Below are 13,204 nucleotides of genomic sequence, written 5' to 3'. Positions count from 1 at the left end.
TTCGCTCGTCGTCCTGCGACCTCACTGAAATCAGATTGGGAAGAACACTTGCAGCGAGAAGGACGCCTGTACATCCGTGTCCACAGTTTGAACAAGCACTTCCGAGCCATGAAGCCGACGTCTACAGTCGCGCAACCTGCTAAAAATCTCAAGAAAAGCGCGGAAAACGCCCCTAAACGTGCGTGGTGGTGGACCGACACCGCCGTGGACAGTAACCCGATACGCGCAATGGCGTGTAGCGAGACGGAGCTACTTAATGCCGCCGTTCTGTGCGCGGCCTTGGCTGCGACTGAGTCGGAGCCTTCCGATACCGACAAACAGGCCAATGATCGCGCAGCTCACGAGCTGGAGATGCACGTCCGCAAGTCACCGTTGCCGCACAGTCTGCAGCTGCCAGTGTTGATGTTCACACGCGACTTCGTCCTCATGCAGTCCGATCTGGTGATGATCTGTGCTGTGCGAGCCACAAAGCCTGCAGATATCTTGCAGACGGTAGTAGGATCGGCCGTGCCGCTCTCGCAGCCATACGTGCATAGATTTGGGGGCGCAAGGATCCATGCGCCCTTTTGGACAAGAACGCAGCGACTGGACTTGCATGAGGTTCACCATCAGGCACGACAAGCCAAGAAGATGCTGCTTTTGTGCGGCCACTCCATTGGCGGCAGCATCGCACAACTGGCATTCTGTGAACTGGTGTATCAACACTTGCCTACGAAGACGCGGCTGTTCCTGGAAAAGCGCGACTATGATCAGCAAAAACAAGAGGAGAAGAAAGAAAGTAGTACCACAAGTGATGGGTTGGACTTTGGATTGATGGTTCAAGGTATGACTGAGGAAGAGCGAACGGCGATTCTTCGTAGTACGCCACATATGCTGGCGATTGGATTTGGAGCTCCGTACATTGGATCCGCTGGCCTGTCGTCGTTTTTGGAGCCACTACAGCTCAACAAGCGTGTGATCACGTTCGTCAACGAGTTTGATTGCATTCCGAGCATTCTCAACGTAGCGCAGTCAGCAGCAATGGTGGCAAAGACAACCGAGCGCTTGGTTACGATCACGAAAGCAACGAAAACGCTGGTGAACTTGCTGCCTATTCAAATGCAGCAGCGCTTTGTCGATTTGGCTGCAACAGCGAATACTGGCGCTGTTCCTAGTGCGAGTTCGGCATATTTGTCGATGAGTCTGAGCATTCTTCAGAACACTTTCCAGAAGTTCCGCGACTACAATATCGTGAAGGAAATCGATTACCAGTATTCTCCGTGCGGTACGTACATTTTCCTCTCGAAGTGTGGAGCTGACTACAAGATTTTTTCGGATCCGAGCGCTATTAGCTCGGCATTGCACAAGGAAGATGATTCTAACTCCAGTTTGACTGGCAACGCCATCTTGCAACATTTAATGAGTGCATACGTGGCTGCCGTCGCGCGCCGCTCGAATTCCATTCAGATCAACGCCTCAATGGACCATTATGAGCGTCTTGGAGTCTCTCGTAATGCAACTGAGCGACAAATCCGAAGCTCCTACAAGCGGCTAGCACTGAAGTGGCATCCCGATCGATATGCAACCAACTCCGCCAATCCACAGGAACAAGCCTCTGCAGAGGAAATTTTTAAGCTTTTGGCGGAATCGTACGAGGTGCTATCGGATGCTGAAGCACGAAAAGCGTATGATGCGCACTTGAACGACTCGCCTAGTCTGAAAGACGAGTTTGTGCGCCATGGCACGGTGAATGGGATGACTCTGGACGAAGCAATCGCCACATTCCGCGACGTAATTGATAACCTCTCTGGAGCGGTCTCAAAGGTGACATCGCGCTTTTCCACTTCAAGCTCGACGGTGGTTAACCCTCTACGTACCCCCTCCTCTATCCGAAGTGGCCTTATTCCAAACAATCACGACAATATATTTGCGCCAGATCGGATTCGTGTGTCACGGACTGTGGGGATTGGTGCAGACCAGCATGAGCAAATTATGTATCTAGAACCGGAAGAAATCGTTGCCGGGGATGTGGCAGCCCCTACGCAGGCAACAGGCAGTTCTGGGGCGAATGTCGGATTGCGAACTGTCTCCGTCGTGGGTGGAGCTGTCGCTGTTGGGGCAAGTGTGGCGCTAATTGTGAATGCATGGTCACAATACTCGGAGATTTCGAAGAAGAGACGTCAGGCGGAAGTAGTGAGAGATATGCCCGCAGATTGTTTATTGTTGTTGCTGGAAGACCACCGCAACACACAGAACTCGGATACAACACAACTGCTTCTTCAGCAAGCTGATGAGCGAAAGAAGAGAAAAGATGCATCGGCGCTAGCCATAACCGATTCCAGCAAGACGGATGAAAGCACCGCGAAGCAGCTTTTCGTGAAAGGAGCTCAGCAAGCACTCGTCACTCTGAAGCAACAGGAAGACGCAGCAGAAGATGAACTCGTTGAAGAGTTCTTTGATTGTGCCACTGAATATGATCATGCTGCGATGGAGGCGATGGCTGAGGAGGAGTTTTTCGACTGCATCGATCTCATGGACGAGGTGACGTTGCACTTCAGTGATGACGCATTAGCAGAAGAAAAGCGCGCTGAGGAGGAGTCGAAAGCACAGAGCGCAATTATTCCTTTTCCTCCTGGATCGATTGCCAACACCCCGTTCGGTCTCGCGACTGTACAAGATTGGAGAGAAGGCAAATCGTCGGTTACTGTCCAATTTGCCTGTTGTAAGTTCATGGTTGGCTACATTCAAAAAGCGGATATCTCGCGTGGTGCGTCCCTGGCCAAAGCTACGACAAGTGAGCTACTAGAGTCCAAGAGAGCAAAGCTTGCGGATCGCGTTGTGACTCGCTATCGTTTGAATGCTGGTGAAGCGGGTAGTACGTTGAAAAGTCTGGTTGCTGCGAGTGGAGATGGCGCTTTGGACAGCGGGATCCGTGCCGCTGGTGGTGTAGCTTTGGCAAATGGCATGGCTAGGACATCGTCAGCGTTAGGCGGTGCCGTTGCTGCTCCGCTCACGATCGCCTCAATTCTCGTCGACATTGGAAAGGAGTATTACGACTATCGCAAGCGATACACTGATCGAAAGTCTCTCGGTGTGCTCTCAACGACTACTGAACAACTAATGATGCATGATTTCCGACTGAAATCCGGTGAAGTTATCGCTAGTCGTACTGCAGCGGCGGCAGGAGCAGGCATTGGTGCGTACAGTGTGGCGTCAGCAATGGGGATGTGGAGTACAGCTGGACTTGCGGCCGGCCCAGTGGGCATTGTGGCCGCCACCAGTGCAGCAGTTGTTGGAGGAATGTTAGGCTTCTTCGCTGGATCCAAGGCGTATTCTGCATCCACAGCGGGGTATTTCACGAGTCAACAGAATGCGAAGGAGCATATTGATCGGCTTGAGCTTGGAGCTCGTATTCTTTTCGACGAGTTTGATCCGGACGCTACGGGAACTATCTCGAAGGAAGACTGTATTAAGCTGATGAAGAAGCTTTATGGCGCGATGGGCTCTATCTCTGAGACTGGATATGAAAGAACAATGGCCGTGATTCAAGACGATAATTTTGAGGGACCAGTGACGTGGGGCATGTTCTGGGAGTGGGTAAGCACAGAAGCAGCTCAGGCGCTTCGTGAGCTAGAGCATGAAGAGTCCAAGAAACTATCAGAACCGGTGGCAGGTGAGACGTGGTGGAACAGCTACATGAAGTATTTCTCATACTTGAACTCGAAGAAAGCTACGCCACTTCTTGCTGAACCGCAGGCTGTAATGTATCCGTCTGTCTTCGCAACGTTGGGTCTGGCTATGACATATTCTGCAGTGTTGTCGGAGGTTGCAGAGTTACAAGCTGATGAAGCTGAAGAAGAGAGCTTGGTGTTGAAGGCACAGGTCGAGTTTCTAGTGAACAATGGCCATCTGACCGTCGGTGATGCCTTCCAACTCCGTGAACAGTTGGCGTCCGATGACCCAGTGCTGAAGGAGTGTGCACGGAAGACTATTGCTGCCATGCACGAGGGTCTTTCGGATGCTGGACCGAACCGGAACCTTGTGTGCGATGGATTCGGTTTTACTGGCGGCGACACAATGGAATTGTCGACTGATGAACTAGAAGAGGAAATGATTACAACTTGGACAACGACCACTGTTTCTGGAAAAATCGAAGACGATGGGAAGAAGAAGAAACCCGAGACCGATGAGCGGCTTGATGTCATGTGCTCGCTGATGTCTACGCAGGGTCTGCAGCGTTTCTTGCAGCGGCAAAACATCCTCGTTCGTACTGGAGATGATGCTCCAATACGCCACGAGGACTTGCACTGCTTAGCACTAATGGCAGCAACCCCGTCGCCACCGCCAAACTGAGCTTGTCCACATTGCGTTGAGAACGCTGTGCTATTATAATTGAACATCAACAATATATGAATGAAAAAGATACAGTTTGTCAATGTCGTCTACGTGTCATTGGTGAGACTTGATCCTGCTTCAATGCACGGAACTGTCATAACACCAGCGCCATCAGCATCTTCACGCTTTGTTGAGGCGCTGCTTCAACTGTTTAGAAAATAGAGAGCTTCACTTCCATCGCTTCGTGCACACGGAACGTGTTCTCAGGGTGCTCATTAGGGTCTGCAATCAGCAGTTTAGACACATAAATGAGCTCTGAATCATTGTGCTAGTAAAACAGGAAAACGACGCAGCGTACCATTGAGGAAGTCCGTGAACTCAATCTGCTCGTCTACGCCCGTAAGCGTGTCCAGACCGGCGTGGGAACTCGGAAGACCGGGAAGACGCTGGGATAATAAAATAAACAATGAGAATTCTGTCTACTAAGATAAATTTGTTCTGTTAACTCACCGTAAACTGTTCAAGCACGGCCTTCTCTGTGCGCAGACGCATGGCTGCCGCCTTGCCGTAGACCTGCTCGACCGTCGCCATCTTAAGCTCCCAGTTGGACTGACGGTGCTGTAATAACAAAAAAAAATCAGTGATATGTTACCAATAACCACAGACTCGCTCAACGCACCGTGGTCTGCAGACGCTGCACCTCGTGCACCGGTCGCACGTCCTCGCTGGCGCTGTAGAAGCCGAAGCGCAGGGCGTCAGGGGGAGCACGCACGAGAGGGAGGTTGGCAGAGTTCTGTTGAGGAGGTGGCAAGGCACAAAAAGTCAGTTGCAGGTCGCTCATATCGTCGCTGCTGCGTCTCTCACCATGTTAATTAAATCCAAGCTTCGAGCTTCTTCGGGAGATCCAAAATGGGGGATCACAGTGTTCATTTACCTATCCTTTTTCATTGAATATGATGTATCATGGGATAGGTGATGTAGCCATTTTTTTGGAGACGGAGACTATGGCGCACGACGACGAGTTTGGCCTGAAGCGGTCGTCGGGAGTGGACTACAGCCAAGTGCTGGATCGGCAGATTGACGACAACCGATTTGAGCGGCAGCGTGCAATCCGAGTGGCCTCCTCAGCGGTGCGCTAATCCCTCGCCAGTCAGTACGCGGTAAAGTGTCTGATTTTGTCTCACTTGTCTTGCAGCCACCCGCGGAGCAACCCAAACATGCTGGAGCCAAGGCTGCAGCTCCGCAGTCCGCCACCATGGATGCCTTCATGCGTATGATGACGGGCAAGGAAGAGCGCACCATTGCCGACCGTATCAGCGACCCGAACCGCCCCACGTGGGAGCAGTACAAAAAGGAGAATGCGGACAAATTGGACCTTAGTGGCAACGGAGAGAAGGAGATGAAGGAGTACAGGAAGAAGCTAGATGCTGCTAGGGAGAAGGTGAGCCTGTGAAACCAGCAGTATCAGGTGACAACGAGGCATGAGAGGTCTGAATGTGTTGATTGATGTTGAAACAGAAACTCGCTGGGTCCAGCAGCTCCAAAAAGAGGAAGAAGAAACACAAGAAGCGTACTTACTCTTCATCATCGGAAGATTCTAGCAGCGAGGACGAGCGTCGACGTTCCAAGCACAAGAGTCGCAAGAAAAAGTGAGTTCTTCTAAATGGTGATGACGGCGACATAGTCATCAGCTTATAACGTTTTGTTTTCCATGCAGGAAAAGCAACAAGCGTAGACGAAGAACCTCAGACTCAGATGATAGCAAATCGGACTCGGACGACGACCGTTCTCGACGACGCAAGCGCTCTAAGAAGAGCAAGAAATCGTCATCGCGCAGGAAAGACCGGGACGCTTCGCCCTCGCCCGTGCGTCTGTCTTCCTTCCTGCAGCAATCGAGCGATGATTCGGACGACGAGTCTTCATAGCGGACGATCAGCGACGTCAACGTCGCAGGGTTAATCGCCACTAGGTTCTCACTCGTGCTTTTAGACTGTTCATACGTTTATACAACGAAGCAACACAGATGGTATCTTGAGTCAACCGCATCTTTGCTCAACATAGTTCAATCGCAGTCTACTGTAAGCCGTCGCGCTAATCTGTCGCAGTCACTTGCGAATCTACGCGATGGCTGACGCCGAGAGCAGGAGGAAGTTTATGGAACTGCTGCGGCAGGGCGTGCAGTACAAGGTCCAGCAGCAGCAGATTAAGGCGGTCTCTTCATCAGATTTGGCAGGTAAAGCAGAAGCTCTTCAAGCTGAGACTAGCGATGAAGTACGACGCGCTTCGCTGCCGGGATCCGGCAAGGACGTTGCTGGAATGGCAGCGTGGCAAACACTGGCGTGGCGAGATGCCTTCTCCATGGCTCCATATTTCCTGGAGACTGTCAACGACAGGCCGCTGCGTATCAAGCAAGTGCTGCAGGGAGAGCTCAATGGATTCGGCACGGGGCTCACAGTGTGGCCTGCTGCCTGTGTACTGTTGAAACACTTGGAATACCGAGCAGCTAACAATCCAAGGGCACTGCTAGGCTCCAATAACCCGTTTGTATTGGAGCTCGGGAGTGGAACGGGTGCTGTCGGTATCGCGGCGGCAATGCTGCTTCGGGCTGGAAGAGTCGTGCTCAGTGACATGGACAACATCCGCTTCATCATGCAGGAGAACGCAGACGTGGCACGGCTGGACGGTGCGATTAATAACCACGTGAAGGTTGACGTTGAAGCGTACGAGTGGGGCCAGCCTCCGTCTGCGAGCCTCGTCTCGCAATCCTATCCAGACCTTATCCTAGTGTCGGATTGCATCCTTCCAAGATTGTATCCGATCGAGCCGCTAGTGGAGGCATTGACACTGCTCAGTAGACCACACACCCGGATCCTCATTTCCTATGAACACCGTCACTACCAGCATTTCCAGCCCAAGCAGAGATTTTGGGAGCTTATGGAGGCAAGGAAGTTTTCGCTACGTGAGATCGATTCGACCGAGTATCATCCACATTTCGTTGCATCAGATATCGAGGTGTGGGAGATCACTCCGCCAACACAAGGACAGTTGTAACAATTGATTAATAAACATACGTGTTTCCGGCTACTTGCCATGTAAATTTTCACTTCAACCTCTTCTCGACTCCGTTCGTGCTCGACGAAGCGGGTGGAACTGCTGAAGCGAGTGCTAGGCAGTGGAGGTCTTCGTGGCGTGCCATCGTCTCATCTTCTGGGATGATGTACTGCGTCTCGAGGAACCGCTTCAGCCCATCGGTCGACATTAAGGAGCACATAACATCGAGGCGTGGATCAACTTGAGGAGGTTTCGAACTCTTCTTCTTCTGCTCAGAAGATGGGGCAAGTGGTGGCAGCATTGACACCGTTGCCGTCTGCGATGTCATAATCTGCTTACCCTTCGAATTAGTTGCAATCAAAACTGCTGCTGCCTTCTTTTTCTCGGCCTTAATCTCAGTCTTCGCAAGGGGAAATAGCTCGAAATCGTCTGGACTTTCAACTTCAGGCTCTGCATTTTCATGCTCTGATTGCAGGGCAGCAATGATTTCGCGAGCTGACACTTGCTCGACAGGGTCGTTCGAATCGAGCTGTGAATATAGCGAAAAAGCTTGTCCAGCAGTCAAATAATTATAGTGAACAAGAGCCTCGACTGTTGCCTTCACTTCATCAAGATCGTCATCCTCACCGGGGAGAACGGGGGTAAAGGCAGCTCGAGCGTGGATATCTCTTTCGACTTCTTCGAAATCCACTCCATTCGAACTGGTACTGTCACGTTCACTTTCATCTGGGTGGTGCTTCTCGTGATGCCTTTGCTTTGCCTCCCGAAGTTTTCGTATCACTTTATCACGCTTTCGTTCACCCTCACCATTGTGAAGTGGCTTTAATTCCTGATGCTCGAGGCTTTTCAGTGACCTCGCAGCCTCCGTGCTCACCCAAATCCAAAACATTCGCCATGTAACTGGTCCTTCAAAGCTAGGGTCTTTGATGGCTTCAACGCTGGCCTCGTACGCAAAGTCCGACGTATCTCCGGAGATTTCATACAACTTTTGCATTATGGAGAGGCACGCTTCCTTTGAAATTTCGCCTGTACCCGCCGGATCATGCTCTTCAAATAACACTCGTGCACCAAGCTCCAGTCGATCGATGTGCTCCTTTGCATGCTTCTGACTCTTAAAATACGAGGCAGTAGAGAGCGAATACACCTTAGCTCCACCAAAGTAGCCTGCAACGCCGCCGACGACAGCAGCACTCGTGGCTGCCACAATTCCGATGGGCCCAGTAGCAACACCGGCCGCTGCCCACATCGTCATTGCAGACGCTACGCCATACGCACCTAGACCTGCGCCAGCAGCGGCCGTTGTGCGGCTTACAACCACCTCGCCAGTTCTCAATCGGAAGTCCCGTCGCATCAGTCGCTCGCTCGTAGACGAAAGCACTCCGAGCTCCTTTCGCTCCGTGTGCTTCTTACGGTAGTCGTAAAATTCTTTCCCAATGTCGACAAGAATGGATGCAACAGCTAAGGGGGCAGCAACCATACCACCAAGAGCTGTTCCCGATCTTGCCACTCCGTTGGCCAGCGCCAACCCACCCGCAGCACGAAGTCCACTGTCGACAGCACCTCCAGCACCGGCAAGCGCCACATTGGTAATGTGATCCCCCGTCTTGGTCTCTTCTAGTCCATAGTTCGTGATCACGCGCTCTGCTAACTCTGTTCTTTTCTCCTCGGCCACAATGTTTGTAAGCTTGCGAGCCATGGACGCACCGCGAGTGATGTCCTTCTTGTCGATATAGCGAAGAGACTCGTCTTCACACCGAATCACTGCTACGGCAGTATTCTCCCGCCAATTCTCAACCACCCCAAGTCCAAACGGAGTATTCACCTTGGAGCCTCGCGGAAACATCACACAAATTTTACCTTTGCCGTGTGGATGGCGAAGTTTCTCATGACTTTTGGCAAAATGCTGATCAACCTCTTGAGAAATCTCCACGCAGTCGAAAAACTCTTCCTCGGCCATTGCCTCAACAGCGGCATCTTCGTCTTGAGTAGCGCACTCAAAAAACTCTTCGATGAGTTTGTCATCTTGATCTTGCTCCTGATTTTTCTTAGTCAACTCAACAATTGCTTTTTGGGCCTCTTTAGCGAGGTACAAACTAGTGTCGCCAGAATCCCGCTTCACATCATTAGCTGAAGTGCTCGCAATTGCGAATGCCTTGATCTGTCGGGACTTAGATTCTTGAAGAAGTTGAATGCTTGGAGTGCGGCTTTGTCTTTGCTGAGCGCTTTTGTGGTCTTCCATAAGCAGTACCAAGCAATCGCCTGACATGTCACGCACAGCAGCAGCTTGACGTTTCTTCCGAGAAGCCTCCGAGAACTGGGACCACGCACTAACGATGATCGCCACACTGGCAGCGACAACCACAGCTCCTCCAACAACTAAGACTGTCTTCAAGCTTGTGCTAGTCGACTTTGAAGTGGAACTGATGCTGTCGCTGCTGCCTCGTGTGTCTACGGATTGCGTGGAGATCTCTGCGTTCTTGTTAGTCACCACCTCGCCCGTTCTGCCCAAAGCATTAGAGGCTTCAGCCGTAGAAGTAGAAACTCCGCTCGACGATGACGAGACTCCACTTGATCCAACCCGAGCATTAGATGACACCTGCTGAGCAGTACTAGTTGAAGCAGGGGCGGTAGCGACGCCAGTTGAGCCACTTTCAGTTGTTATAGGAAGATTGGTTGCCGAAGTCTGCATGCTGTCTGTGCTTGTCGAGTGTCCCCGGGAAGCAGAAGATGTAGCTGATGTCTTGCCCCCATTGTGTTGAAAAGGATGCCCAACTGTAGTGGAGCTTGACAAGCTGAACCGGTCAGTCATGCGGTGGAGTTGGCTGGAGATATTGTCGACGGCATCCTTGAAGGTTGAAATCGCCTCGTCAAGTGTGATGCCATCCACCGTACCGTACTGCATAAACTCTTCTCTACGACTTGGTGGTCTGTTCAGGTACGCATCATACGCGAGACGGCTCTCTTTATTCGAAAGGACTTCGTAAGATTCCGCCAACAGCTTGAAGATGTCCTCCGCCACTTCTTTTTGTTGATTGGTGAGAGATCCATGCGCAAGTCGATCGGGATGCCATCTAAGTGCGAGAGCTCTGTATGATCTACGGATCTCGCGGTCACTCGCGTTTCGAGCTACGCCGAGGCGCTCATAATGATTCATGGTTGCATTGATCTGGATTGACCTAGACCGCCTAGCGATAGCGTCCACATAGGCACTCATCATGTGCTGCAGGATAGAGTTTCCAGTGAGACCAGTTGTAGCTTCCTCTCCATCTTCCCCTAGGGCCTTACGAATCTGCATTGGGTCCGCGAAAATGTTGAACTCTGCACTCTCCTTCGACATTACAACATAGCTCCCGCATGGAGCATATCGATAGTCAACTGTCTTCACGATGTTGAACTCGCGCAGCTTGTCGAATGATTTTTGCAGCATAGTAATACTCATTGACAGGTACGCTGATGTAGCGCTGGGCACACCAGTTGCACTAGTACCCTTTGCCATGTCTGCAATTCGCTGCTGCACTGGTGCTGGCAGCAGGTTGAGCAACGCTTTCGTCGCTTTTGCGATGGTCACCAGCCGCTCGGTCGTTTTCGCAAGCATAGTAGCCGAGTGTGCAATGTTGAGAATTCCGGGGATGCAATCGAACTCGTTGACAAAAGTCACCACTCGGTCACTCATCCCTAGCGGTTCCAAGAAAGCCGTGAGAGCATCGTTACCAGCGTACGGCGCGCCGAACCCAACGGCCATTGCTACTGGAAGATTTTGAAGTGCAGTTTCGCGGTCGTTATTCCCAACTTTCTTCATCCATTCAGCTAATTCGCTTTTCTGCTTCTTGTGTTTGCGGAAGTGTTTCTCTTTGCCTTTATCATCAGCTTTCGGTTGGTCTGCATCGAGCTTTGTAAGAATCCCTCGCATGCCCTCCGGCAAACTGGAAAACACTAGTTCGCAGAACGCCAGCTTGGCGGTACTCCCGCCAATTGAATGCCCACATAGCAGTAGTATTTTGCCCACTCGCTGCGCTCGATCGTACAGTTTGGTGAGCTCCAGTCGCTGTACGCGTTTCCAGAATGGCGGGTGCACGCGAGATCCACCAAAGCGATGCATGTACGGCTGCGATATTGGCACAGCCGAGCCCACCACAGCTTGCACAATGTCGCTCGGGCTCGTGGCACGCATGGCGCAGATGACAGCGCCTTCCGACTCCACTAGCACGTAGTCCGTTGTGAATTCGAGCACCGGAAGCTGCAGCGCGTGGGGTAGCGGGGACTTGCGCACATGCATCTCCAACTCGCGAGCAGCACGCGCGTTAGCAAGTGCATCTGAGGTGGAAGGAGATGCTTTGGTGGACGACAATGCGGCGCAGAGTACAGCAGCGCTCAAGAGTTCCGTCTCATTGTAGATGACTGCTCGAATGGCGCTCTGACGAACGTTGACGCTGCGCCACCACCACACGGAGTTCGTCTGCTGCTGCTGACTTTGATCCTCGCTCGTCTGTGGTGCCATTGTGCTTAGCTCCGCGATTGCGATGAGTTCGTTATAGCTAGCAAGTTCGGCTATGAGTACAGGCAGCGGAGCAACCGATGCACACGTGAAGCCATGTTATTTACAAGATGGCTGAAAAATCTGATTTTCATGGATTCTCAAGAAATTTCTTGTTCGCAATCATTCTTGCATCTTGGAAGTAAATACAGATTTAAACAGGTATTGTGCATTAGTGGTACAGTAAGACCTGTCCTAAATGATCACTGTAATACGTGATATCCTGATATACATGATAGGGAACCAACTCGGTTCCTAACAGACTATTGAGTGAAAGTTGATACACTACGCGACAGGATAGATCGGCCACCCACGTCGGTGGCCATAACTTCGTCAATTTTGAGCCTGCCATTTAGATATGTTTTATAGCTAATTCAAAGTAAGACGGTGTTTGTGCTAACAATCTGGATCTTGCTAGATGAGCGGCAAGAGCGCTTTACACACCACTCGTCATGTACTTTGTCAATAATGAGGCTCAATCTTTTTGATACAACTATACTTAATTTTAGTAAAGATGGGGGTGGCCGATCTAATCTGTCGCAGTGCCAAAAGCGATGCTCTGTATCTGACAGACTGCTAAATCCAGATTGTTAGCACAAACACCGTCTTACTCTGAATTAGCTATAAAACATATCTAAATGGCAGGATTCAACTCCTAAAATTGACGAAGTTATGACCACCGACGTGGGTGGCCGATCTATCCTGTCGCGTAGTGCATTGCCCAAACCTGATATCTGATAGAAAATATCGACCGAAATCCAAATGTGCAAGTGGGGATTATGAGCGTGAAGTCGAAGTAAAACAGCTGGTAATTGACGTCTGAGTAAGTGGTTCTTCTGTTTCAACTCGAAGATGTTCCCGAACACGCGACTGAAGAGTGCGAAGGACCTTCATCAGCGTGTATTCCAAGTCGGGGTGATCCATTAGCGTAAGCAGCACATTGCGGACAGCATCCACACGATTTTTGGTGGTTATTTCCTGGAAGATCTCTTCAGCAGTGTCAACATTCTGTGTGAGCTCTTCCCTGCCGTCATCATCGGTAGTCTCAAGAAACGCTTCGTCACTTGCCTCGCTTAGCAGCTCATCGCGTGTAAATGATTCCGTCTCTGTATCCATTCCAGCAGAATTGCAAACGAAATCATCAATGTCCATCGGATCGCGGATTCGAAGTAGCTGCAAGTGTGGTGGAGTGGGATTCGCAAAATCGCGTTGCGATCCACTCAGACACACAGTGCCCTGGACTGCCGACTGACGGAGGGGGTACTCCGATAACCGTGGGGTTGCTGAGGGCTCACCTTGTGTACC

The 13,204-nt window shown here is 51.2% G+C and overlaps 6 protein-coding genes across 8 annotated transcripts; 3 read left to right on the top strand and 3 right to left on the bottom strand.

The window, feature by feature from the left end:
- The first annotated feature begins 4 nt into the window (after positions 1–4).
- On the top strand, positions 5–4,490 carry PPTG_06512 (hypothetical protein). Its single transcript, XM_008900438.1, has one exon. The coding sequence runs from the start codon at positions 109–111 to the stop codon at positions 4,330–4,332; it is 4,224 nt and encodes a 1,407-aa protein (XP_008898686.1). The 5' UTR covers positions 5–108; the 3' UTR covers positions 4,333–4,490.
- PPTG_06511 lies at positions 4,331–5,262 on the bottom strand. 2 transcript variants are annotated; one of them, XM_008900437.1, is made up of 5 exons: positions 5,179–5,262; positions 4,994–5,107; positions 4,825–4,932; positions 4,673–4,760; positions 4,331–4,596 (listed from the first exon to the last, which is right to left on the bottom strand). In XM_008900437.1, exons 1-5 carry the CDS (start codon positions 5,242–5,244, stop codon positions 4,526–4,528), a joined length of 447 nt encoding a protein of 148 aa, XP_008898685.1. In that variant the 5' UTR covers positions 5,245–5,262; the 3' UTR covers positions 4,331–4,525. The 2 variants fall into 2 exon arrangements, with proteins under 2 accessions (XP_008898685.1, XP_008898684.1); XM_008900436.1 differs by having other exon boundaries at positions 4,994–5,179.
- A 25-nt stretch (positions 5,263–5,287) lies between these two features.
- PPTG_06510 lies at positions 5,288–6,385 on the top strand. Of its 2 annotated transcripts, XM_008900435.1 has the most exons (4): positions 5,288–5,444; positions 5,510–5,755; positions 5,833–5,963; positions 6,032–6,385. In XM_008900435.1, exons 1-4 carry the CDS (start codon positions 5,319–5,321, stop codon positions 6,237–6,239), a joined length of 711 nt encoding a protein of 236 aa, XP_008898683.1. In that variant the 5' UTR covers positions 5,288–5,318; the 3' UTR covers positions 6,240–6,385. The 2 variants fall into 2 exon arrangements, with proteins under 2 accessions (XP_008898683.1, XP_008898682.1); XM_008900434.1 differs by having other exon boundaries at positions 5,288–5,755.
- PPTG_06509 (hypothetical protein) lies at positions 6,336–7,404 on the top strand. Its single transcript, XM_008900433.1, has one exon. The coding sequence runs from the start codon at positions 6,439–6,441 to the stop codon at positions 7,363–7,365; it is 927 nt and encodes a 308-aa protein (XP_008898681.1). The 5' UTR covers positions 6,336–6,438; the 3' UTR covers positions 7,366–7,404.
- On the bottom strand, positions 7,238–11,975 carry PPTG_06508 (hypothetical protein). The gene has a single exon (XM_008900432.1). It carries the CDS (start codon positions 11,861–11,863, stop codon positions 7,415–7,417), a length of 4,449 nt encoding a protein of 1,482 aa, XP_008898680.1. The 5' UTR covers positions 11,864–11,975; the 3' UTR covers positions 7,238–7,414.
- Positions 11,976–12,676: 701 nt separating this feature from the next.
- PPTG_06507 (hypothetical protein) lies at positions 12,677–13,051 on the bottom strand (the record flags this gene model as incomplete). Its single annotated transcript, XM_008900431.1, has 1 exon — positions 12,677–13,051. One exon carries the CDS (start codon positions 13,049–13,051, stop codon positions 12,677–12,679), a length of 375 nt encoding a protein of 124 aa, XP_008898679.1.
- Between the last annotated feature and the right edge of the window lie 153 nt (positions 13,052–13,204).

Source organism: Phytophthora parasitica (assembly GCF_000247585.1).
Source record: "Phytophthora parasitica INRA-310 unplaced genomic scaffold supercont2.9, whole genome shotgun sequence".
Classification (NCBI taxonomy): Eukaryota; Oomycota; class Peronosporomycetes; order Peronosporales; family Peronosporaceae; genus Phytophthora; species Phytophthora nicotianae.
The sequence above is the reverse complement of the archived record's forward strand: the minus strand, read 5'-3'. Positions and strand labels throughout refer to the sequence as shown.

Coding starts and splice junctions, on each gene's coding strand:
- PPTG_06512 (XM_008900438.1), top strand. CDS start 109: ATGAAGCCGACGTCTACAGTCGCGCAACCTGCTAAAAATCTCAAGAAA.
- PPTG_06511 (XM_008900437.1), bottom strand. CDS start 5,244: ATGAACACTGTGATCCCCCATTTTGGATCTCCCGAAGAAGCTCGAAGC. Junction 4,933..4,993: donor TGCAGCGTCTGCAGACCACG/GTGCGTTGAGCG, acceptor TTGTTATTACAG/CACCGTCAGTCCAACTGGGA. Junction 4,597..4,672: donor GTTCACGGACTTCCTCAATG/GTACGCTGCGTC, acceptor TGCTGATTGCAG/ACCCTAATGAGCACCCTGAG.
- PPTG_06510 (XM_008900435.1), top strand. CDS start 5,319: ATGGCGCACGACGACGAGTTTGGCCTGAAGCGGTCGTCGGGAGTGGAC. Junction 5,756..5,832: donor TAGATGCTGCTAGGGAGAAG/GTGAGCCTGTGA, acceptor ATGTTGAAACAG/AAACTCGCTGGGTCCAGCAG. Junction 5,964..6,031: donor CACAAGAGTCGCAAGAAAAA/GTGAGTTCTTCT, acceptor TTTTCCATGCAG/GAAAAGCAACAAGCGTAGAC.
- PPTG_06509 (XM_008900433.1), top strand. CDS start 6,439: ATGGCTGACGCCGAGAGCAGGAGGAAGTTTATGGAACTGCTGCGGCAG.
- PPTG_06508 (XM_008900432.1), bottom strand. CDS start 11,863: ATGGCACCACAGACGAGCGAGGATCAAAGTCAGCAGCAGCAGACGAAC.